Below are 27,030 nucleotides of genomic sequence, written 5' to 3'. Positions count from 1 at the left end.
AACTCCTTCCTGTCCTCGTCCAGTTGAATCTTCGTTTCGTGCATTTTTCTTTTTCGCACCATCAGTAGCCTACACTCTTCCTCTCCTCTTTTCTCTCTTCCTTTCATTCTGTCTTCCTGTTCCTTCACCTCCCTTTCTCGTTCTCTCACTCTTTCTTCCCGCTGCGCCAACTGTCTTCTCAACTCCTCCATCTTTCTCTGCCGCGAGATACTCTCATTCTCTTTCTCTAACCTCTCCAAGGTGGCCTCTATTAACAGCTTCAAGGCTGTCAGGCACTTCTTCCTGCTTGCACTCTCCACCTCTCTCCTTCTCTCCATGTTCTCTTCCTCCCTTCTCTTCCCCTCCTGGACTGTCCACTGCTGCCTGAACTCAATGTCTCGGGTGGTGAACTGACACTCTTGTTTGAGCCTCTTAGTCAGCCAGATCCTCTCTTCCAGCAGTTTCCTCTTGATCGTCTCATCCACATACTCCCGGCACTCCTCCTGCCTCTTGTTCGGCTCCCACATCGATCCTAAATTGACAAACATCATCATTATTCATCTATCTACACTAAATAGGTCTTAAAGCCCTAATTCAACACAATCTAATTGACATAAAGCAAGGATAAGCTTAAGAAAACAGCAACATAGGTTATACGATGAAGTTATTATACTATCAACATTCACTGTCTTTCTGCCTGATATTCTCTGTTTGTTATTGAATCTGCCTTGTCTCTCTCTAGCTTCTCAGACTATTACAGTACTACTGCAGATGTTTTGTATCTGCTGTAGAATTAGAATTCTAATACAATTCTAATGCTGTTGCCATTGTGACTCCAATCACTCCGTGATTGCCATAGCCACAACATTATGACAAAGATTCTGTTTTTTTAACCATGACAACATATCCCTACAAAATGTATTTTGTTATGAATCAGTCAATTACATTGTACAATTTATTTCTAATGTTAATTTGATAATTTATATTTTAAGCTTTAGGAATATTTCAGACAGAGATAAGGTTCACAACCTCAGAAATAGGCTTTTGTTTTCATTACTGGTTTCATCATTTCACAGTGTTAAAATATTATTTTTAGTAGTCACAATAATTACCAGTTATGTCTTGTTTATATTGATTACATATTATATTTCCCTATAGCTATCATGTCTTTATATCTTTCTCTCTCTAATTATATATGGTAATATATAATACTTACTGTATTGTTGCTTTGCTGCTCAATATTAACAGGCTGACCAAGATGCTTGTGAATGAATGAATGGACTTTATTGTCATTGCTACAGTACAGGTACCAAACAACGAAATTTAGGAGGGGTGGCTCCCCTGGTGTTAGGAAAGAAAAAAAAAAAAACACTTTTAGAAAAAAAAATCACAAGAAGGGAAGGAGCTGGTTTACATAAATAAAGGCTATGTACACTATCCACTGTACTATACTGTACAGACAGACGACTAGGGTTGTCATATTGCACAATAGTATTATTCCACATTTATTTAAAGTGTCGCAGTTTGCAGGCTTGAAATGTACATGTTTGTGCCTCAGCACTACACCTGATTTTTTTTTCTTTTTTTTTTCAGTCCAGCAGCTGCCATCAATCCGTCCAGACTGTCCAGGGCCCAGAACTTAGGTCTTTGCTGTGTTCAGGGCCTGGACGGCCCTGTGGTAGAAGCTGTTCTTCAGTCTGTTTGTCCTTGCGGCCAGGGTCCTGAACCGCCTTTTCGAGGGCAGCCTGGTAAAGTGTTCGTACCCAGGGTGGGTCGGGTCCCTGGAGATCTTGGAGGCCTTCCTGAGACAGCGTGTGTTGTACAGCTCTTCCAGAGAGGGGAGGGGGGCGCCGGTGATCTTCTGTGCTGTTCTCACGACTCTCTGTAGCGCATTTCTCTCCGCTGTTGTGCAGCTGGAGAACCAGTTGCAGATGCCGTAGGTGAGGATGCTCTCCACTGCGCCGCGGTAGAAGGTCACCAGTATCTCCTGCTTGCTGTGTTCCTTCCTGAGGACTCTCAGGGTGTATAGCCGCTGTTGTGCCCTCTTGATGGTGTCTTTTGTGTTGTCCTTCCAGGTCAGGTCATCCCGCATGTGCATACCCAGGAATCGGAGGGTCGAGACTCTCTCCACGCTCTCTCCGTCGATGAGCAGGGGCTGGATCTCGGACTTTTTCCTCCTGAAGTCTACGATGATTTCCTGGGTCTTTGACTTGTTCAGCAGCAGGTTGTTAACCTTGCACAGCTTGCTCAGTTGCTCTACCTCATCCCTGTACGCCGCCTCGTCCCCCCCCCCGAGATGCATCCCACCACGGTGGTGTCGTCTGCAAACTTGACGATGGAGTTGCTGGGGTGGACGGGGGTGAAGTCGTAGGTGTAGAGGTTGTAGAGGATGGGGCTTAGCACGCAGCCCTGGGGGGACCCAGTGCTGAGTCTGAGGGCTGTGGAGGTGTGGGGGCCCACCCGCACCCTCTGGGGGCGGTCGGTCAGGAAGTCCTTGATCCACGCACATATAGAGTGTGGTAGACCCAGGTCTAGTAGTTTGGTCACTAGCCTGTCTGGAAGGATGGTGTTGAAGGCGGAGCTGAAGTCCACGAAGAGCAGTCTCGCGTAGCTGTTTCCCCTCTCCAGGTGGGATAGAGTGGCGTGGAGAGTCGTCGCGATGGCGTCCTCTGTGGACCTGTGGGCTCTGTAGGCGAACTGGTATGGATCCAGGTTGGGCGGGAGGCGTGTGAGTATGTGGGCCCGGACTAGTTTCTCGAAGCACTTCATGATGATTGGTGTGAGTGCCACCGGGCGGTAGTCGTTTAGGCAGCTCACCGTGCTTTTCTTCGGGACTGGGATGATAGTTGAGGTTTTCAGGCAGGGTGGGATGGTGGCCTGGGACAGGGACTGGTTGAAGATGTTGGTGAAAACCCCGGCCAGCTGGTCGGCGCAGTCCCTCAGCACCCGTCCCAGGACGCCATCCGGCCCCGAGGCTTTCCTGGGGTCCACCGCCTTCAGTACGCGTCTCACTTCATGCTCTGTGAGGGTGAGGCTGCTGAGAGCTGGAGAGAGTGGTGTTTGTGTTGTGGTTACCTCCGTTCGCCCCTCGTCGAACCGGGCGTAGAAGGTGTTCAGCTTTCCCGCCAGCAGGGGGTCGTCCTCTGCGGCTGTGAGCCTGTTGGCTCTGAAGTTTGTCATCTGCTGAACCCCCTGCCACATCCGCCTGGAGTCGTTGCTCAGGAGGCATTCCTCAATCTTCTCTCTGTGGTCTGCCTTGGCCGCTTTGATTCCGCGCTTTAGGTTAGCCCTGGTGGTGCTGTACAGCGGTGTGCTCTTCCCTGCGAAGAAGGCGTTGTCCCTCTCGTTGATCAGTTTTTGGACCTTCCCAGTCATCCATGGCTTCGTGTTGGGGTAGACCCGGACCCGTTTGTCCACGGTGACTGAGTTGGTGCAGTTCACTATGTGGTTCAGAACCGACGACGTGTACTGTTCCAGGTCCTCATGCTCATATTCCTGCCATGGGGTGTCATTTAGGCAGATCTGCAGTGGAGCGGACCCTTCTGGCCAGGTTCTGACAGTCTTAGTGGTGATGGGAGCACTTTTCCCCATGGTAGTGTATGCAGGGATCAGGAGGATTGACACATGGTCAGACATGCCTAGATGAGCTAGCGGACTAGCCTTGTAAGCACGTTTGATGTTGGTGTATACCTTGTCCAGTGTTTTTTCTCCTCTTGTTGCACATTTCACATGCTGATAGAACTTGGGTAGTACTGCCTTCAGGTCTTTGGTTGTCTGTCTTCAAATGGTTTCTCTGCACACTGATTCTAATTCTAATTCCGATTCTATGGTTTAAAGCAAAACAACCTCTGAAACCTCTCAAAACAACCACTGACTGAGGTTGTTTTGCGTTAAACCATAGAATCTGAATTAGAATTAGAATCAGTGTGCAGAGAAACCATTTGATCTGATTTTATCTTTATTTATCTAGAACATTTCAACCATAAAAACACACACATTTGTAATAACAAAAAATAACAAAACTAAATAAAATACAAATACAAATAAAATAAAATACAAATAAAATAAGATATAAATTAAAATAAAATATATCTTCCTAGACATGGAAGTAAGTCAACAATGGTTTTGTTCGAGAAGGGACAGAAAGAAGCAAAGCTTATCTGCTCCTGCCCCTTCCTTACAATATCATAGTATTATGCAATAAATTATCTATCAATATCAAAAATAATATACCTATCCACTATAGCAAAAGATAACTAAATAATTACAAAAATACTAGTTCACGTTATTTTCAAGCTCCTCTAACTTATAATAATCAAAGAATTCCTGTTTATATTTGCTTTTAGACATTTTAATAGTATTACTTGTTTTTATTGTTACATACCATAACAATGATGTAACATACTCAGAGTGATAAGAGCGATACAGAGAGCGTAGTCTACTTTTGACTTCGCTTGTTCGAAGTTATACCCTATCGTAGTTTACCCTACCTCAGAAATAAAAAGGGATTCTTTAAGCAAATACAGTATTTTGTAGTTTTTTTCTGAGAAATAAATAAATGTCATAATTTCTCTGCAATCTCATTTTATTGAAAAAATCGTGAGAAAATCGTATTGTGAATCGTATAGAATCGTGAGTTGAGTTCTTAACAGAAATGTCTGATATATAGTTCAGTTTACATTGTGAGAAAATATTGAATCTTTTTTTAATTTGTTTTATTCATTTGAAATCACCCAGCCCAGTGGCATGCTGGCACATTGTCTACATGTCTACTGTAGCAACAGCCCACGTGACATTGTCAAAATGTCATTCTGATACAAATGTCCATCTCAGCTTCCTCTTGACGTCTAATTCAAGCACTTAAAACATGTAGCTGTTTTTCTTTAAAATGATTCCCACACGTTTATTGTAGAGGGCCTTAATTACCATTACTCCCTCTCCATCCTTCCTGAGTCCAAAACAAACAGCACCATTCCATCAATTCCCTCATTGGCAAAAACCCTGAAGGAAACCACAAGCCATTGAAACAACACAACAATCCAGTGTGTCAATGCCATCCCACTATGGTGGACTAGTTCACTTGCTATAGTAGGATTGACCAGGGTAAGAGGGTCAAATACTATTTCAATTCCCTTAGTGCCTTAGTTTCACTTGAAGTGAAGGTTCAGTTCATAAATTGACAAATCCTCATGGAGCCCATTAGGCAATGTATTTTCAGTTCATGAAACGGGAATTTCAATTGAATTACAATTCAAATTCATCCCAACCCTGCCAGGAAAAGGGTGTTTCCTTTGACACAATTCCCCTCTCTTCACTGTAGTGTTAGGCCCAACATCTTCCTGGCCGTTGGGGAGGACTCGGCCCAGTACAGGAGGTGGTACTATGAGCTGGCTGTGGATCAGGTGGAGCCCTTCATCACAGCTGAACCCACACACCTGCGTGTGGGCTGGGCCGGCACTGAGGGCTACCACCCCTGCCCCGCTGGCGGAGAGGGCTGGGGGGGCACCGGGGTGGGAGATGACCTCTGCTCATACGGCTTTGATGGGCTGCATCTGTGGTCAGGTGAGGGGTGACCAGGTGGAGTGGGGGGGTGGGGGGGGAACTCTGCACTGACTGTTATGGACCATAACTCAACTTTTAAAGGCACATTCTGTAACTTTTGTTTTCAGTTAAAAGTGGTGCACATGCAGTTGTAGTAGTAGTTGTAAACTATTCGTTTATTTTTGCTTCTTATTTTTGCTTCAGGGGGTTCGCCCCCTGTTCCGAGGCTCTCCTCCCTGGAGTGATGCTGAGGGTGGAGCCCTGTCAGAGTTTCACTCGGGTCCAGAGGACTGGAACACAAGTGCTCTTGGGACCAACTGTAGCCCTCACCCCACCAACCTTCACCCCCATGCCAGTGGACATCAGCCAGGTACTGAACACTCAACCTAGCTCCCCCCCCCCCCCCCTGGAAAACCCAGCTCAGTAGCATACACCTGCTGGACGGTACACCCCCCCCCCCTGGAAAACCCAGCTCAGTAGCATACACCTGCTGGACGGTACAGCCCCCCCCCCCCCCTGGAAAACCCAGCTCAGTAGCACCACCTGCTGGACGGTACAGCTCCCCCCCCCCCCTGGAAAACCCAGCTCAGTAGCATACACCTGCTGGACGGTACAGCTCCCCCCCCCCCCTGGAAAACCCAGCTCAGTAGCATACACCTGCTGGACGGTACACCCCCCCCCCCCCCTGGAAAACCCAGCTCAGTAGCACCACCTGCTGGACGGTGCAGCTTGTTGCTACAGAAGCCATTGGGTTTCTAGAAAGAGGTTCTGTCCTTTGTAGATGCGGGTGTCTGTATAGTACATCTGGAATTCCTTTCCTGTTCATCTACAAGCTTCAGTAACATAGAGCAGCATGACCCCCATGTTCTCACAGCACAGTGGCCAGACAGATGCAGAGTGTGACCTCTGACCCCACTCTGTGGGTGGTTAGCTGGTGTTACCCACACAGCTGGAGCACATCCGCGAGAGACTGGCGGAGAACCTTCATCAGCTGAGGATGATGGAGGAGATTGATCTGGGCTGGACGCACGGCACGGTGAGTAGGACTGCCCACGCAGTCAATTTCTACAGCAGGGGAGGCCGGTGAAGGTTGAAATTGGAGGACGGGCTCATTGTAATGCATGGAACCTGCCTCCACTGTTGTCCAAAACAATGAGTGTCAGTTACAGCCGTGTTTATCGTTGTTCAGTGAATGTCAGTGACTGCGGTCACATAGTGTTAGTTCAGTAGCTTGTCTTGACAGTGGCCAGTGTTGTCATGCAGGTGAGAGATGAGAGTAAGAGGCAGGATCCCTGTCTGGTGGAGTTCTCCAAGCTGACGGAGCACGAGAGGAAACACAACCTCCAGATGTCCCAGGACACTCTACGGTGAGCCCCTCCCACTCTCATCACTGTCTTGTTCTCAGTGACCTTGTCATGTCATGTCCAAGGAGGGAGAGAGAGGACAAGGTAGCACGTGATGCTGCTGATTACATAATCACAAAGATATTTTGACTTACGGAACCAGTGGAGGCTGGTAGAGGTAGAAATCGGAGGACGGGCTCGTTGTAATATGTGGAATGGAACACACGCATGTTTGATACCATTCCTCATTCCATCCTATGCATTACAACGAGCCTGTCCTCCAATTTCTACCTCCACCAGTCTCCCCCGTATAGAACCCTTTGTATCATACTTTATAGATAGCTGTTTCTAGTGTACTTTATATGTCTCTCTCTCTGAAGGACAATCCTAGCCCTTGGCTTCCATATTGGCCTGGCAGACGACCATGCTGATGAGGGAGTGAGATACATGAGGCTCTCCACCAAGTATGTTGCTCCCCAGACATTCACAGCTTAGGAGGTGTTGATGGGTTCATTCAGCCTCCTCTTCACTGTCACAGTACTCCAGCCACAGCTACTCCAATCGTACATACAGACCAGGGGAGGCTGGTGGAGGTCGAAATCGGAGCTCACTGTAAAGCAGGAAACGGAATGAGGAATGGTAAACACACACGTTTGATACCATTTGTGCAGGGTTCAGTGTGACGTAACCCACGTCTATGGTGGGCGTGCCATGTGTTTGATACCGTTCCTCATTCCGTTCCATGCGTTACAATGAGCCCGTCCTCCGATTTCTACCTCCACCAGCCTCCTCTGGTCCGTATTGTAGGATTGCTTTGTGTCTTGTGTTTTGTGTGGTCTTCGAGGAGCAGTTGCTGGAAAAAGCAATCCTCCGATGTCTAGCTCCCCGAGCTTCTCCTGATACTGTAGTGACCCTGTAGATAATCCAGTGTGGTTTGGATCGGGCTCTCTCTATACGTCTACGACGAGAGACACACCATGACCTCCCCTCTCCTCCGCCATCCGTAGGTACGAACAGCCGAGCGGGTACAGGCCCGCCCCCGTAGATGTGGGTCACATCACACTGATCCCTACCCAGGAGGCTGTGGTGGACCTGCTGGCTGAGAACGACCACAACGTGTGGTCCAGGGGCAGGATCAGGCAGGGCTGGACCTACGGCTCACAGCAGGTACTGTCGGGGTAGAGCTCGCCCCAACCCCTACTCTGTTTCACTTCATGTCTATTTATCAGTGTGAACCAGGGAAGGTTGGTGGAGGCAGAAATCAGAGGACGGGCTCAAACACGTGGTATCAATGGAACCCGATTCCATTCCGTGCATTACAATGAGCCCAGACAATTCAGACAAGGAACCGTCGCTACTAAACAAGGGTAAGTGCAACATGGGGATGTGATGAACTAACTGAGACTAGGCCACCTGTTTGTTTCATGAGGTCCTCAGTTAACTATAATGAACTCAGGTTCTACTATCAATGAGGGGGTTATGGGAGTAAGGCACACAATGCAACAATAATTTATTGTACAGCTTATAATCACACCATCTTCAGCTCTATGAGCTCAGCAAATATTTATCATTAAAGGCAGAATTTCAAATGTTAGACGTAGTAATGTATATATACTGTAGTTCAATGCGTACTGTAGCAACAGACTGTGTTGCAACTCTCCCTAGAAGGCTTGTCCACGGAGGAGGAGAGTGGATCCTGGAGGGAGATGGCCACTAAACACCTAAAAGCTACAATACAGATATATTAATTGGAATGGCTACATCAATGTTATTTTTAAGAAATATTAATCTGACCCAAGAACTATGTTTAACTTTAATATTCCGTTTCCGGGTTACGACGAGTGTTTGTTTTTGCTGCTGCAGCTCGACAGCGCTAGAATCTTAAAAACTGCTATCTATACCAAACTCTATTGAGAAAGCATTTTTTGTAAATAAATAGCTTTCCTATCCTATATAACATCGGGACCTCGCTCCGCCGAATCCGACGCCGGGAGGCTGAGTCGGGATTACCAGCGTTATTAGTTAGCTACCGCGGCTAACCAGCTAGCCACCTTTACACTTTTTAAACGGGCTTTTTTCTATCGGGATACCTCCCCGAACTACTAACTACCCCCACTAGACCACCACTACCCCTACTAGACCACCACTACCCCTACTAGACCACCACTACCCCTACTAGACCACCACTACCCCCACTAGACCACCACTACCCCTACTAGACCACCACTACCCCTACTAGACCACCACTACCCCCACTAGACCACCACTACCCCTACTAGACCACCACTACCCCTACTAGACCACCACTACCCCCACTAGACCACCACTACCCCTACTAGACCACCACTACCCCTACTAGACCAACACTACCCCTACTAGACCACCACTACCCCTACTAGACCACCACTACCCCTCTACTAGACCACCACTACCCCTACTAGACCACCACTACCCCTACTAGACCACCACTACCCCTACTAGACCACCACTACCCCTCTACTAGACCACCACTACCCCCACTAGATCACCACTACCCCCACTAGACCACCACTACCTCTACTAGACCACCACTACCCCTACTAGACCACCACTACCCCTACTAGACCAACACTACCCCTACTAGACCACCACTACCCCTACTAGACCACCACTACCTCTACTAGACCACCACTACCCCTACTAGACCACCACTACCTCTACTAGACCACCACTACCCCTACTAGACCACCACTACCCCTCTACTAGACCACCACTACCCCTACTAGACCACCACTACCCCTACTAGACCACCACTACCCCTACTAGACCACCACTACCCCTCTACTAGACCACCACTACCCCCACTAGACCACCACTACCCCCACTAGACCACCACTACCTCTACTAGACCACCACTACCCCTACTAGACCACCACTACCCCTACTAGACCAACACTACCCCTACCAGACCACCACTACCCCTACTAGACCACCACTACCTCTACTAGACCACCACTACCCCTACTAGACCACCACTACCTCTACTAGACCAACACTACCCCTACTAGACCACCACTACCCCTACTAGACCAACACTACCCCTACTAGACCACCACTACCCCTACTAGACCACCACTACCTCTACTAGACCACCACTACCCCTACTAGACCACCACTACCCCTACTAGACCACCACTACCCCCACTAGACCAACACTACCCCTACTAGACCACCACTACCCCTACTAGACCAACACTACCCCTACTAGACCACCACTACCCCTACTAGACCACCACTACCCCCACTAGACCAACACTACCCCTACTAGACCACCACTACCCCTACTAGACCACCACTACCCCTACTAGAACCTTATATACTTTTATATCACATATCTCTGAAATACTGATTGATCATAATCAAATTGTTTTTCTCCCTCTCTGCAAATAACACCACTTTTCTCTTTCATGGCCTGTCGGCGCTGCCTGGAGCTTAGCTACCAGGTTGAGGAGATGAAGGGACGAATCTCGAATCTACACCAGATCAGACAAGGGGAGTCGTATCTTAGTTCACTTTATGACACATTACATAAAACAATAATTACAGACATAGAAAGCACACAAACCACAACATCAACATCAAAGCCTCCACCTGTAAGCCCAATCCCAGGTGTAACTCACACTGTCCCTACATCACCAGGGACTTGGACCACCGTCAGGAAGAGGAGTCGTACCAACGACTCCTCTGGCACCAACCCCCATGAGGCCCTCCTGCTGCGGAACAGCTTCGAGGCGCTGCAGAGCCACCAGTCCACACCGAAGCCGAAGAGAGCCAGGGCCTGCACCCCCACCCCCAGAGACCACACGCCTGGCCCCGCCCCCGCCCCTAGAGACCACACGCCTGGCCCCGCCCCCGCCCCTAGAGACCACACGCCTGGCCCCACCCCCGCCCCAGAGACCACACGCCTGGCCCCGCCCCCGCCCCAGAGACCACACGCCCTCCCTCTCTCTCTCCCCCTCTCCCACCCTGGGCCCCCTACAGGTCCATCACGCCGCCAGCAGAGGAGACTACAGTTCGTATCTCCTCCCCCCCCCCGCACCCGCTCTTCTCCCCCCCCCCCCCCCCCCCCCCTCTGTGCTTGTAATAGGCTCGTCCATGGTCCGCCATGTTGCAGTCCCGAAGGCCATAACCCACTGCATCCCAGGTGCCAAGGTGAGGGACGTCGCCGCGGTAGTCCCGATGCTGGTGGAGGATGCTCCCCCCCAGGTCACCTCCGTCATCGTCCACGTGGGTGCCAACGACATCGGACGGGAGAGGTCGGAGGAGCTGAAGGACGACTTCCGAGCCCTCATCGCCACCGTCAAGGGCACAGGTAAGACCTGCATCATCTCGGGCCCCTTCCCGAGTCCCAGGTATGGCGACACCAAATACAGTAGAATTCGAAGTCTTCACCTTTGGCTACAGGGATACTGCTGTCATACGCAAATCCCATTTATAGACAATTTCACCACGTTCTTTAACCGTAATGAGCTGTTTGCGAGAGATAGGTTTCACCCAAACAGGTATGGTGCCCGCCTGCTGTCGATGTCCATGGACCTCGCTGTCCAGCCCTGGACCTGGCCGGTGCCCTGTCAACGCTGATGTGGGATGAGTCCGATCCATTCCTCTAACACCAAACATGCCATCCAGACTATTGTCTCCCATCGGACTCCCTCCACCACAAATAAGGCAATACATGGCGCAAATTTGGGAAATGTATTACCCATTTCATTAAGTATGCCCTCGAGTCAGTCCCAGTGTCAAAATGACATCTCCATGGCAATTTTGAATATCAGGTCCCTATCAAACAAAAAAACATTCATCATAAATGAGCTCATTTGTGATAGAAAACTCGACTGTATGCTACTCACAGAAACCTGGCTAGATACAAATGGAGCAGCAGCCCTTATTGAGGCATCTCCCCCCAACTACAGTTTTTTCCAATCAATCAGAAATGGAAAAAAGGGGGGAGGAACAGCTACCATAGCTTCAAATAACCTAAACTGCAGGAGCATATCCTTTGATATATTCTCCTCCTTTGAATATCATGCCACAGTTATGGCATGCCAACCACCTATTCTTACGATAACTGTATACAGGCCGCCGAAACCAGCCCCTACCTTCCTACCTGACTTCTCTGAGTTCCTATCCATTATCCATCCCAACTATGATAGGATTATTATCACTGGTGATTTTAACTTTCATGTTGATAATGAGGCTGACTTGAGGGCTAGGGAATTTATTGACCTCTTGGAATCTATGGATTTTGTCCAACATGTCAATGAACCCACTCACAATCATGGCCATACCCTTGATCTTGTGATTACAAAGGGTCTTGAGGTCTCAATATCAGGTATCAGCGACCTGGCCCTCTCTGACCATTTCTGTATTTTCTTTACCATTGTAACACGTAAAGCTGAAAGCAATGCTGAACGTGTTGTTAAAAAACGTTATCTTACCCCTGCAGTGGCTGAACATTTCAAAGCTTTAATGAACAGTATTCACACAACTCCCACGTTATGTGAAAACGACTTAGTAATTACCTTTAACAATAAAGTAAAAATGGCCCTAGACTCCCTGGCACCTACCAAACTAAAAAAGGTTGGAGCCAAGAGGAGAGCACCATGGCGAAACAGTGAAATAAATCTCCTAAAGAGAACATGTAGGAAAGCTGAGCGCAGATGGAGAAAGAGCAAATTACAGATTGATCAGAATATTTTTAAAGAACATCTATCTGCCTTTAACTTGGCAATGCGAAATGCTAGAAAAAATCACTTCTCAAAGATAATATCTACAAACAAGAATAACCCCAGGGTCTTGTTTTCGACAATTGATTGCCTTGTAAACCCTGCTCCTAGAACTCTAGACGGCGCAGCCTCTGTCACCAAATGCGAGGAATTTGCAGCCCACTTCAGGGATAAGATAACAAATATTAGAATGTGTATTACTCAGGAAAGACTAGGTTTGTGTAGCACCACAGATCCGCCACCACAGAACATGACTATGAGCATGTTCACCATGATTAGTACGGAAACATTAGGTAAAATTGTGTCACAGCTTAAACCATCTACGTGTCCTCTTGACCCTATTCCTACCACCTTTTTTAAGGACATTTTTGAATCTGTGTCTGATGACATACTAGGCATTGTAAATCACTCCCTACTTAAAGGGATATTTCCAGCGGCGCTTAAAACTGTCCTGGTTAGACCCACCCTGAAGAAAAGTAACCTAGATCCTTCTGATCCAAAAAACTGTAGACCAATATCCAATCTCACTTTTCTAAGCAAAATTTTAGAAAAGGCAGCGTATAGACAGCTTCATGAATTCTTAGTCCTAAATAATAGGTATGACCCACTTCAGTCAGGTTTCCGATCATACCACAGCACAGAAACCGCTTTGCTTAAGGTAACTAATGACCTTAGGATAAATGCAGACTCGAAAAAACTCTTGATTCTTGTACTCTTAGACTTAAGTGCAGCCTTTGATACGGTAGACCACTCCATACTTATTGAGAGACTTGAAAACTGGGTTGGCCTCTCAGGTCCGGTCTTAAACTGGTTCAGCACTTACCCAGCTAGCGGGGAATGTTCCCCTAACATTGGCTAACATTCCCTACAAGTTCTGCTAATGTTTTAAAGAAAACGTTTTCATCTAATGTTTAAAGAGCATTTTAAGGATGTTTACCATTTCAAATAATGTTCCTATAACGTTAAATGTTAACAAAGTAAGAACGTTTTAGGTGCAACATTCTGAGGATGTTTTGGGGACATTGTTTAGGTAACAGATTATAAAATGTTCTTTTATAAAATGTTCCCACAATGTTACACGATAACAAAGGAAGGACATTTTCAAAGCAACATTTGGATAATGTTTTCAGGATGTTATTGATGCCTCAGATCACAAAACGTTTTTTCTAGAATGTTCCTGTAATGTGATATGTAAACAAAGGAAGAACGTTTTACCTGCAACATTCCAAGGATGTTTTGGGGACATTGTTTAGGTAACAGATTCCCAGCTAGGAGGGAATGTTCCCACAACATTGGCTAACATTCCCTACAAGGTCTGCTAATGTTTTAAAGAAAACGTTTTCATCTAATGTTCAAAGAGCATTTTAAGGATGTTTACCATTTCAAATTATGTTCCTGTAACGTTAAATGTTAACAAAGTAAGAACGTTTTAGGTGCAACATTCTGAGGATGTTTTGGGGACATTGTTTAGGTAACAGATTATAGAATGTTCTTTAATAAAATGTTCCCACAATGTTACATGATAACAAAGAATGGACATTTTCAAAGCAACATTCGGATAATGTTTTCAGGATGTTATTGATGCCTCAGATCACAAAACGTTTTTTCTAGAATGTTCCTGTAATGTGATATGTAAACAAAGGAAGAACGTTTTACCTGCAACATTCCAAGGATGTTTTGGGGACATTGTTTAGGTAACAGATTATAGAATGTTCTTTTATAAAATGTTCCCACAATGTTACACGATAACAAAGGAAGAACATTCCCAGCTAGCAATTTTTTGTTCTAAAAATGTTCAAAGAATGTTACCTAGAACGTTCTCGTAATGTTTTCAGCGGGAAGTTTTCTTTAAGTTCCCAGAATGTTCTAGGATAATGTTCTCTAAAAACATTTTTAAAATGTTGTGTGATAATCTTCTTAAAATGTTAAGTGACAACATTGCTAGAACATTATGCCCTAATGTTCTTGAAAATGTTTTCAGCGGGAAGTTTTCTTTAAGTTCCTAGAATGTTCTAGGATAATGTTCTCTAAAAGCATTTTTTAAATGTTGTGTGATAACCTTCTTAAAATGTTAAGTGACAACATTGCTAGAACATTATGCCCTAATGTTCTTGAAAATGTTTTCAGCGGGAAGTTTTCTTTAAGTTCCCAGAATGTTTTAGGATAATGTTCTCAAAAACATTCTACAAATGTTTGGTAATAACCTTCTTAAAATGTGAGTTGACAATATTGCTAGAACATTACACCTTATGTTCTCAAAACATTTTCAGCTTAAGTTTTTTGTTTGTTCCCAGAATGTTTTAGGATAACGTGCTCTAAAAACCATTCTAAAAACGTTTGCTTATAAACTTCTTAAAATGTTTACTAAAAACCCTGTTAAAACATTATGCCCAAACATTCTTAAAATGTTTTTGGGATGTTATTAAAAATTCAAGTTTCAGACTTGCACCAATAACCGAGGAGGCTGAGGACGTGGCAGACCAATCAAACGACTCTGATTAGATTTCAGACCAATCAAACGACTCTGATTAGATTTCACGCCTGACTGAGATGTTCAGTTCACCTCCGTGGTCGGGCACAGGTAGACGGGTTTAGTTGAAGACAGCACAAGGGAACGGGACACTGTGGATTAAACGGTAAGGTTACAATAACTGTTGTAACTGAAGCTGTGGCTGCCTCTCCCTGTCTCACGTCTGTTGTTAATGTTAATAAATAATGATACATACATTATGTTGAAAGACTTGAATATTGATGTTATCAAACTTTTACATGTGTTAATACGTTTAGCTAAAAACATTTTAAGAATGTTTGGGCATAATGTTTTAACAGGGTTTTCAGTAAACATTTTAAGAAGGTTATTGTTGTGGATCCCGCTTCGGCTCCACTCGTTTCCACCTCGGCACCGCTTGTTGAGACCAATCAGGCCCAATCTGAGACAGCTGCGCCGGCTCCAGCAGGTGTTTACAATTTTAGGAGGAGAGACCTGCATAAAAGGCCCCGCAACCTGCCGTCTGAGGCTTGATCAATCTGATCCCCTGTGGTTAGTCGTCTCGCTCCCTCGTTTGTCTCCATTGTGTTCTAGATCCGAAATGTACTTATTTATTTTTCCCAGTCGTTTTATTTACTTTGTTTGTTTGTTTTCTCTCCTCCACCAGTCCAGTCCTGCCTGCCTGCCTGCCTGCCTGCCCTGCCTACCCTCCTGCCTGCCTATCAACTACTCCTCCTGCCTAACGACTACTCCCCCTGCCTGCCTAACGACTACTCCTCCTGCCGAAGCCCCTGCCTGCCTAACGACTACTCCTCCTGCCTAAGCCCCTGCCTGAGATGCCGACTACCCCCTCCTGCCTAAAGTCCCTGCCTTCCTGCCGACTACCCCCTCCTGCCTAAGTACCCCTGCCTGCCTGCCGACTACTCCCCCCTGCCTGACCCCCGCTTGCCCTACGACCATTCTCTGCCTAGCCCCTTTTAATAAATATTATTATTATTACCCAAGTCTCTGTGTCTGTCTGTTCTGGGGTACTGCCACATTTGACCGCTTGATTCAGGCCGTAACAGTTATAAGCAAACGTTTTTAGAATGGTTTTTAGAGCACGTTATCCTAAAACATTCTGGGAACAAACAAAAAACTTAAGCTGAAAATGTTTTGAGAACATAAGGTGTAATGTTCTAGCAATATTGTCAACTCACATTTTAAGAAGGTTATTACCGAACATTATCCTAAAACATTCTGGGAACTTCCCACTGAAAACGTTTTCAAGAACATTAGGGCATAAGGTTCTCACTTAACATTTTAAGAAGGTTATCACAACATTTAAAAAATGTTTTTAGAGAACGTTATCCTAGAACATTCTGGGAACTTCCCACTGAACGTTTTCAAGAACATTAGGGCATAATGTTCTAGCAATGTTGTCACTTAACATTTTAAGGTCATCACAACATTTTAAAAATGTTTTTAGAGAATGTTATCCTAGAACATTCTGGGAACTTCCCACTGAAAACGTTTTCAAGAACATTAGGGCATAATGTTCTAGCAATGTTGTCACTTAACATTTTAAGAAGGTTATCACACAACATTTTAAAAATGTTTTTAGAGAATGTTATCCTAGAACATTCTGAGAACTCAAAGAAAACTTCCAGCTGAAAACATTATGAGAACGTTCTAGGTAACATTCTTTGAACATTTTTAGAACCAAAAATTGCTAGCTGGGTACCTGGCTGACCGAGACTACTTTGTAGCCCTTGGTGACCATAAGTCAAAAAATTATAGCACAACCTGTGGAGTTCCCCAGGGGTCCATTTTAGGACCGTTGCTTTTTAGCCTATACATGCTACCCCTCAGTTCTGTTATCAAGAAGCATAGCGTTAACTACCACAGCTATGCTGACGACACTCAGCTTTATATCTCAGTAACTCCCAACGACTACAAGATGATCGACCACCTGATAGACTGTATTGCCGATATTAATATTTGGATGACACAAAACTTTCTCCAACTCAATCAAGAAAAAACTGAGGTATTGATCATTGGCGAGAAAACTGGGAGAGAGAAATTATCTGCACACTTGAAAACACTAGCTCTTAACACTAAGTGTCAGGCCAGGAATCTTGGTGTCATAATTGACCCAGATCTAAATTTTGAAACTCATATTAATAACACTATTAAAACATCCTTCTACCATCTAAGAAACATCACTAAGGTACAATCATTTCTCTCCCAGGCAGACACTGAAAAATTAATGCATGCGTTTGTTACTAGTAGGCTAGATTACTGTAATGCTCTCCTGACAGGTCTCCCCAAAAAAATGATAAATAGACTACAAATGGTTCAAAATGCTGCTGCTCGTGTCCTTACTAGGACCAAACGGAGAGCGCACATCACACCTGTCTTGAGATCACTACACTGGCTCCCTGTCAGTCATAGAATAGACTTTAAGATCCTTTTACTAGTTTATAAATCACTTCACTGTGATGCACCCAATTACATGGTGGACATGCTCATAAGATACACACCAGCTAGACCCCTACGGTCTAGTGGCACGGAACTTTTAATAGTGCCAGAGGCTAGGACAAAGAGATTTGGAGGATCAGCTTTTAGCATATATGCTCCTAGATTGTGGAACACCCTACCTGAGGGCCTGAGGTTGTCTAAAACTCAGGACATTTTTAAGCGTGACCTCAAAACCTACTTATTCAATGTCGCCTTTTGATACTAAGGGAGACATTGGGCATTATAGAACTAGGATCACTAGGCCATTACACCATACTCGTGTTTTGAGATTTGTGTTGACAGGAAAATGGACCCGGGTGCTGATGAGGCACTGTCAGCTCCAAATAGCACCTAGAGCAGTACTGGAACCGGTACAAGGGTGTACCAGGACCACCATCAGGTTGTATTGCTGTCATCTTTATTGTCTCTATTGTGTTGTTGCATCATAACTGTGCTTAAGTTTCTCTTTTGGCAGGACCTGTGACCATACTGGATGCAGAACGATGCAAATACAACACTAAATTTATGGACAGTGTGTACGCCGATAATATGCAAGGAATTTTTCCTGGATACATGGTGTACAGGTTTTTGCCCTTGCTTGCTTGCTTTGTGCCGGTGGTCCTTGGCCTCCACTGGGGGACCGCTGGGTACTGGTAAGCAAACTGGCTAGTAGTCGCTCTATTGGTAGAGGGCTGCAAGGGAATTTTTCCTGGCTACATAGTATACAGGTTTTTTACTTTTGCCTGCTCGCGGCTCTGTCAGTATTGATTGATTGATTGACTGATTGACTGAACATTTTCATTGTGTGAAGCGCATTGAGTTGCATCTTGTAAGAAATGCGCTATACAAATAAAATTTGATTTGATTTGATTTGATTTAATAACCTTTTTTCAATATCCTGACGACACACAGACACACTCATATGAACATGTGACTTCCATTATCTTCTGTTAAACATGTGGGAATGTTGGTGTCTTTGTGTTTGACAGGGTTCAGCAGGAGAGACCAGCCTCACCTGTACCCAGCTGTGTGTCCATGAAGAGTGACCGGTCTATGGATCATCCAATAACCTCCAGAGAAAGACCTCCTCCTTCTGATCAAAGTTCGAGGTTTAATCACCATAGTGGTCTATGAGGCTGCCAATAACATTCAGTAGTGGTATACACTCTTAACTTCTATTTGGGAAACTAGGCCTCATTCACACTTCTCTGGATAAATACATCTGCTTATTTTTTTGTTTTTACCCAGAATCCCCAGTGACAAGGTGGAGAGACCAGAGTCAGAGATTCCCAGTGGTCAGTCTGTCCAGAGTCAAAGTGAACTGGCCTCCATATTCAGGGTGAGCTAAAGAGAAAGTATGACATGGAACATGGCTAAGTAATCCCCATACAAAAGTGATTTATTTCTTGATTCAATTGCATACCAAAGTCAAGTGATGTGATGTTTGTATTCAGTCTCTCTACTGGGTGTAAAGGTTTACCTATTATTAACTATCTCACATCTTTTTTATCTAAATGTTTCAGTTGCTTGAAGACAATGTCATCACTTTAGTGAGAAATCAGCTGAAGAGGTTCAAGAGGCTTATTTCTCAAGACCACCCAGAGTGCCTTGAGAGTCACGGGGAGGAAGAGGAAGATGTAGAAGAAGAGAAGCAGGAGAGCAGTGCCAGAGAGGGGGCTCTGAAGATCACTCTGCACGTCCTGAGGAACATGAACCAGAAGGAGCTCGCTGACACACTGGAGAAACGTAAGAGACCTCATATGTTTTCACAGAGAAGTGTTACTGGGCTAAAATATTATTGGAAATATAAACACCACTAACTGTAATTACTACGTACTGTATATCCCTATTTGGTCAATCTTTATATTGTGTTGCCTCTATAACTTAGTATCTTAGTATAGCAGGAACTATTGGTTGTTTGCGTATAATTGCAAAGGGTTGGACAGTTTCCTATATCATTCAACTACACGACATACTATGTAATTAATTACTATATAACAACTTGTTGATTAAACCAATGTATTTAAACAATGTAATAACAGTTACTGCAGGTATTGGGTCAACTTAATGTAAAGTGTGCCACGAATACTTTGTTAATTGTTTTGTCATTCAGATGAGCTCGCTGTGGTGTGCCAACATGAACTCCACATGAAGTCCACCCTGAAGAAGAGGTTTCAGTGTGTGTTTGAGGGAATAGCTGAGCAAGGCAAGCCAATACTTCTCGATAAGGTCTACACAGAGGTCTACATCACAGAGGGAGGAAGTGGAGAGGTCAATAACGAACATGAGGTCAGACAGATTGAGACAGCATCCAGGAGACCAGCAACGCAGGAGACACTAATCAAATGCACCGACATCTTCAAGCCTTTACCTGGACAAGACAAACCAAGCAGAAGTGTGCTGACAAAGGGAGTCGCTGGTATTGGAAAAACAGTCTCTACTCAGAAGGTCATTACGGGCTGGGCTGAAGGAGACGCCAATCAGGATGTCCAGTTCATATTTCCACTTCCTTTTCGGGAGCTGAATTTAATGAAAGACAAGAAATGCAGTTTGAATGAACTTCTTGGTCATTTCTTCATTGAAATAAAAGAATCAGGAACCTTCAACTTTGACAAGTATAAAGTTCTGTTCATCTTTGATGGTCTGGATGAGTGTCGACTTCCTCTAGACGTCCAGAACAACGAGACATGTTGTGATGCCACAGAGTCAACCTCAGTGGACGTGCTGCTGACAAACCTCATCAAGGGGAATCTGCTTCCCTCTGCTCTCCTCTGGATAACCTCCCGTCCTGCAGCAGCCAATCAGATCCCTCCTGAGTGTGTTGACCGGGTGACAGAGGTACGAGGGTTCAACGACCCACAGAAGGAGGAGTACTTCAGGAAGAGAATCAGTGATGAGAACCTGGTCAGCAGAATCAACACACACATGAAGTCATCAAGGAGCCTCCACATCATGTGCCACATACCAGTGTTCTGTTGGCTCTCAGCTGATGTTCTGGAGAGACTGTTGGGTGGAGCAGAGAGAGGAGAGATGCCCAAGACTCTGACACAGATGTACACACACTTCCTGGTGTTTCAGACCAAACAGAGGAATGTGAAGTACCTTGGAGACAATGACAGAGATCCACACTGGGATAAAGCGCTAATTCTGTCACTGGGAAAACTGGCCTTCAAACAGCTGGAAAAGGGCAATCTGATCTTCTATGAGGAAGACCTGAGAGAGTGTGGCATTGACGTCAGAGAAGCCTCAGTGTACTCTGGAGTGTGCACTCAGATCTTCAGAGAGGAGTGTGGGCTGCACAACGTGTTCAGCTTTGTGCATCTGAGCATCCAGGAGTTTCTAGCTGCTTTATATGTGTTCCTCACATTCAACGACAGCAATAAGAATTCACTGGTCAAACAGAAATCCTCACAGTTTAATCTATGGTCATCACCCAGACGCAAACCTCTAGTCGACTTACACAAGAGCGCAGTGAACAAGGCCTTACAGAGTGAGAATGGACACCTGGACCTGTTCCTGCGCTTCATCCTGGGCCTCTCACTGGAGTCCAATCAGAATCTCCTACGAGGCCTTCTGACACAGACAGGAAGCAGCTCACAGACCAATGAGGAAACAGTCAAGTACATCAAGAAGAAGATCAGGGAGAATCCCTCTCCAGAGAGGTGCATCAATCTGTTCCACTGTCTGAATAAGCTGAATGACCATTCTCTAGTGGAGGAGATCCAAAGCTTCCTGAGCTCAGGACGTCTCTCAGAAGCCTCACTCTCACCTGCACATTGGTCAGCTCTGGTCTTTGTGTTGCTGACTTCAGAAGAGGAGCTGGATGTGTTTGACCTGAAGAAATACTCCAGATCAGAGGAGGGTCTTCTGAGGCTACTGCCAGTGCTCACAGCCTCTAAGACAGCACTGTAAGTAGATGGACAGAATGACTCTATTAATTAGTGAATTAGGACGATTTCAGGGTTATGAAAATGCATTGTACAATAGTAATTAGTGAGTAGGCCGCTTGATGAAAAATACAACAAACAACAACAACTTCATAACAAAGCCTAACAAACAATACTTGGTGTGAAAAACAAAATGATCTTTTGGAGATTTTGATCACTGAACATAATTTAATGATTATCTAAAACGTATTACTATTGTGTACTTGGTCAAACAACACATTCCTTGATTGGCTCCTTTTCATTTATACTTTATTGACACACAAATGTATAATTTATATCATAGTACACACAACAAACAATACATAATTCATGCAATAAGCAAGTGACTTTATGATCACTTATTATGATTTACAGATTAAACAGAAGAAATTGAGTTATATTATCTTTAATGTTTTATTGACACACAAGTATGTGACTTGCTCCATCATTTTCAGTCTCTTTGTGTCTCAACTCTCAATAATGAGCGAGAAAGAGACAGTTATAGTTGGAGTACTAAACACTTATTTGGAGGAATCCATTCCTGACATTTGCTTTATTTTTAACGTAATGACTATCGCATTCCACTCGCGGTACCCCGGATACTCACACCACAGCTCAAATGAAGACTTTTTGTCTGACATTAAGTATGGTGGAATGGGGGGGCTGCTCTGTCTGCACTCTGAATATGTTTGCCCTCCTCAAATCCTGACCCACCTGGCCTTAGCTCAGCACATGGGGCTACACAATGCTGCACTGAACCAATAGCTACCAAATACATTATACCAGACGTAGAAATCCAGTGACTTCAAATGTATCCATGGTTGCTTGCTTCCCTGTTGAGAGCAACTATAACTCTCACTAATGAATTCTTGCATCACAGTGATCGTTTGGCTAAATATATTTCTTTGTATTCCTCATTCAGGCTGAATGGATCTCACCTCACAGAGAGATGCTGTGAAGCGTTGGCCTCAGCTCTCAGCTCAGACTCCTGCCACCTGAGAGAGCTGGACCTCAGTAATAATTATCTACGTGACGGGGGGGGAAAGCTGCTCTCTGCTGGACTGGGGAGTCCACACTGTAAACTACAGACATTGAGGTGAGGTCTTTTGGGGTGTAGAAGCATGAGTTTTTGGGGTCATTATGATGCACTAGTTGTTCTTCACTTAAATACAATGTGTCTAGCCTTTCAACTGCTGAATTCAGGGGATTTACAGCTGTAAAGATGTACATTAGAGAGGAACAATCAGATTCTTGATAACAGATGGAGTCACACTATTTCCCCAGGTTGTCATTCTGTGGAGTCCCAGAGGAAAGCTGTGCTTCTCTGGCTTCAGCTCTGAGGTCTAACCCCTCCCACCTGAGAGAGCTGGACCTCAGCTACAATCACCCTGGAGACTCAGGACTGGCGCTGCTCTTTGCTGTACAGAAAGATCCACTCTGTAAACTACAGACACTCAGGTAAAGGCTGAATATGTGGCTGGACGCATCTATGAGATTAATGCACAGTATCTATTTCCCACATGATTGTGAGTGTGTCATCCAACCACTGTATGTTCTTCTGTGGTTGATATAGTGTGGACCCTGGTGGAGGGTGCTGGTTCAAACCTGGGCTGATCAAATGTAAGTCTCCAACACTGTAGAGAACAGGACTGTGATATTACTCAATAATCAGGGTACAGCTGAGTTCAAACAGAGCACCAGTATTGTATTCATTTGTAAATCTAAAATATTAGTAAATGTGAATTAGTTCTATCCCTTGTAAAATATTTTAAATTAATAAGTAATATTTAGTGAAAAACATGATGTTACCATATAAAGCCCAGTTCACATCTATGCGACGCAATGCGACAGAACTCGCAGTCACAAGGAATCGCCAGCGATTTGACATGTCAAATCTCAGTAGAACGTCCAGATTTTATGGAATGTCTGATATTTCTCTTCAGCCAATCAGGGAAGTCACTGTCGCTGTCAGCCATCTTGCAGGGTAAACACAACTTATTTTGTTGTTATGGAAACCGTTGTTTGTGTCGTCTGTGTCTCGTTGCGTCTCATCACCCATCTGTCTCACCACCCATCTGTCTCATCTGTCTCGCCACCCATCTGTCTCACCACCCACCTGTCTCACCACCTATCTGTCTCATCTGTCTCACCACCTATCTGTCTCATCATCACCACCCATCTGTCTCACCACCCATCTGTCTCATCTGTCTCACCACCCATCTGTCTCACGACCCATCTGTCTCATCTGTCTCACCACCCGTCATTCGCAAGTAGTTGCCAAGTTTTTTCTCTGCGACGGTCTAAACGTTCTAAAACTGACCCGTCGTGTTGCGTTGCATAGATGTGAACTGGGCTTAACAAGATCACAATGTGAATATTGTAATTTATCCAATTGTATTGATTTGATGATTATTTTGGCCCTCTCATTCAGATGCCTGTGAGCTCACACTGGACCCAAACACAGCGAACAGAAGCCTCTCTCTGTCTGAGGAGAACAGAAATGTGACAAAGGGAGGAAGGCAGCCGTATCCTGATCACCCAGAGAGATTTGAGGGCTGGCCACAGGTGCTGTGTAGAGAAGGTCTGACTTGGTGCTGTTACTGGGAGGTAGAGTGGAGGGGAGATTCTAATATAGGAATGACATATAAAGGAATCAGCAGGAGAGGAGGGGGTAATGACTGTGTGTTGGGATACAATGACAAGTCCTGGAGTCTGGAATGCTCTGACACCTCTAACCGTTACAGTGCCTGGCACAACCATAAGAGAACTGTCATACCTTCCCCCTCCTCTGACTCCCACAGAGTAGGAGTGTATATGGACTGGCTGGCCGGCACTCTGTCCTTCTACAGGGTCTCCTCTGACACACTAACCCTCCTGCACACATTCCACTCCACATTCACTGAGCCCCTCTACCCAGGGTTTTGGGGCTCAGTGACCCTGTGTAAACTAGTCTAAGGGAGATCACACTGAACACCTAAGGCTCACACATGATGTCATGGTGTAGTTTTACATTCACATCAAGCTTCATACACTCAAACTCAAAGGTTGTGATTTTCCACTAAGATCAAGCCTACACACATGCACTTGGACAGCGGTGTGTTTTCCCTGAGATGTTGGATGTACAGATGTTCCCTCTCCCCCGTGTCTAGTGTGTAGGGGGTTATGTGCAGTGCTTAGGGGGTACTAATAGAGCTGGAAAAGTATTTACACAAGATAACGTTGAATTTACACAAGAATGTTGAATTTGAATTAAAATGTTTCGTGTAACTTTATCTATCTATAGGGACTTCGATGCTACTGGGATCTCATGTTATCTGACACACCAGCTTACGACGCCCTTTTTCAGGTCTGATGTTTCAGCTGCACTGTGTCGATCTTGTGTAAATACTTTTTCAGCTCTATTATTTAAGAGTTGGTCAGATTTTGTGTTTCCCACCCAGGATTCCCCCCCCCCCCCACTGTCTCTTTATATTGTATGCTTATTTTATGTTCTTTTTTCAGGACTCATCTCTATGCATTAGGCTACATGGTATTTCTATCTAGCCTACACCGACAGATCTATTCATGTGCATAGAACCTTGAGTTAGTGCAGTGGTTCTCAAACTTTTTATGTCAAGCCCCCCTTGGGAGGACAAAAAATGTGTGAGCACCACCTCACCCCCAAAAAACTGTCACAACATGGGGCAATTTTACATGTATTGAACTGAACCACATAACACTGTCTCCCAACAAAAAACCTAAAAATACAAATAACACAATATAATAAATCAACACAATAACAATATTTTTCAATTACAATTCTCAAGAAAATGAACACTAACAATCAAGAACATCATAACATTACAGCATTGGTGGCTGCAATGAGCCTGTTTGGCACTGCAGATCTTTTCAAAACGGGGTAGCAGGCCTGACACTGCCACTCTCAAGTCCTGCTCAATGTTGAGCCTAGATCTGTACTTTGTTTTCAGTGAAGCAACAGCTGAAAAGCCAGCCTCACAGAGATAGGATGTGGCGAAGGGAAGTAGGATGCCGACAGCCCTCTGCCCTATGAGTGGATACTCCTTCTCCACACCAAGCCAGAATTCACTCAGTGTCTGACCATTGAACCTCAGCCTCAGGGTCGACTCAGAGGTCAGCTCGATGAGTTGGTCCTCTTCAGCAGAGCTGAAATCAGCAGGTGCTACGGATAGAGATACCTTATTTGTAATTAATTGCATATTAAACACAACACGATTCAATTTTACAACAATCCATTCCAGGTAGTTAGTTAGTAACATACATACAACATTAATAAAATATAGGCCTACAGCACAAAATATTCACAGTTATATTTAGTCATCAAAATTGCCTACCAACCTGCTGCATTGAATGGATCCACCACCCAGTCATACTCAGCAGTGTTGTGTGGGAAGTATTTCTGGAACAATGCTCCCAGGGAAGAGATGTGTTGCTTCAGGCAGGGGATCACTGTGGTGGCATCACAATCACTGCTTTCTACAAACGTGGTCAGGTTCTGAAAAGGATCAGTATTTCCTTCATCAGAGCGCCTGCCCCACACCTCCAGCTTTCTGGTGAATGCGCTGACCTTATCTGCCAGGTGGGGTAGGTGTTTGTCTTTTCCTTGAAGCTGAAGATTCAGCTCGTTGAGCTTTCCAAACACATCACTGAGATAGGCCAGTTTCATCAGGAATTCTAAATTACTGAACTTGCTTGCAGATTCGTGCATTCCCACCTCCTCCATAAACACCCGAATCTCCTCTCTGAGCTCAAAGACTCGGGACAACACTTTCCCTCGGGAGAGCCACCTTGCTTCACTGTGAAACAGCAAAGCAGAGTGTTCAGCTCCCATTTCCTCACACAGTGCAGAGAACAGACGTGCTTTCAGCGGGCGGGTTTTGATGAAATTTACAACACCGATCACTTCGGTCAAAACCTCATTTAGCTCAGGGCTAAGCTGCCTGGATGCGAGCGCCTCTCTGTGAATGACACAGTGTGTCCATTGCGCGTTTGGTGCGACGCGATTTATTAGCGCCTGCAGTCCCTTCCTTTTCCCGGCCATTGTCTGCACACCATCTGAGCAAAACCCCACACAGTTCTCCCATTTCAGTCCGTGTTCTGTCAGGTAAGTGTCAAGAATCCCAAATAGCTCATTAGCTGTCGCTCTCCCTGTCACATGCTTGCAAAACAGCAAGTCTTCATTCATTGACTCCGAATCTACATAGCGGACATAAGAAATAAACAAGCAGTCCTTATTACTGTCAGTAGCCTCATCAACTTGCAATGCAAAACGTTTGTGTAGTTTCTCTGCGAGTTGTTCCTCAAGGTCCTCTGACATCTCACCTATGCGTCTTGCAATGGTGTCGTTGGACAGGGGAATGGTCTTCAATTTTGCAGCGGTTGTCTCATCAATCAAAGTTGACACCATATCCAGTGCAGCTGGGAGTATGAGCTCCTCAGCTATGGTGTGCGGTTTCTTGCACTTCGCAATT

At 45.1% G+C, this 27,030-nt stretch overlaps 2 protein-coding genes across 2 annotated transcripts; both read left to right on the top strand.

Moving 5' to 3' along the window:
• Positions 1-8,184: 8,184 nt before the first annotated feature.
• Positions 8,185-23,003, top strand: LOC308150272 (NLR family CARD domain-containing protein 3-like; the record flags this gene model as incomplete). The annotated part of the gene is made up of 9 exons (XM_080523122.1): positions 8,185-8,230; positions 10,542-10,682; positions 10,990-11,214; positions 18,605-18,632; positions 18,864-18,954; positions 19,139-19,361; positions 19,729-21,523; positions 22,464-22,637; positions 22,826-23,003. 9 exons carry the CDS (start codon positions 8,185-8,187, stop codon positions 23,001-23,003), a joined length of 2,901 nt encoding a protein of 966 aa, XP_080379248.1.
• Positions 23,004-23,383: 380 nt separating this feature from the next.
• Positions 23,384-24,496, top strand: LOC308150271 (stonustoxin subunit beta-like; the record flags this gene model as incomplete). Its single annotated transcript, XM_080523121.1, has 2 exons — positions 23,384-23,525; positions 23,973-24,496. 2 exons carry the CDS (start codon positions 23,384-23,386, stop codon positions 24,494-24,496), a joined length of 666 nt encoding a protein of 221 aa, XP_080379247.1.
• Between the last annotated feature and the right edge of the window lie 2,534 nt (positions 24,497-27,030).

This window comes from Nansenia antarctica, assembly GCF_963989245.1.
Source record: "Nansenia antarctica genome assembly, chromosome: 2".
NCBI classification, from domain to species: domain Eukaryota; kingdom Metazoa; phylum Chordata; class Actinopteri; order Argentiniformes; family Microstomatidae; genus Nansenia; species Nansenia antarctica.
This window is presented reverse-complemented; position numbering and strand designations above follow the sequence as displayed.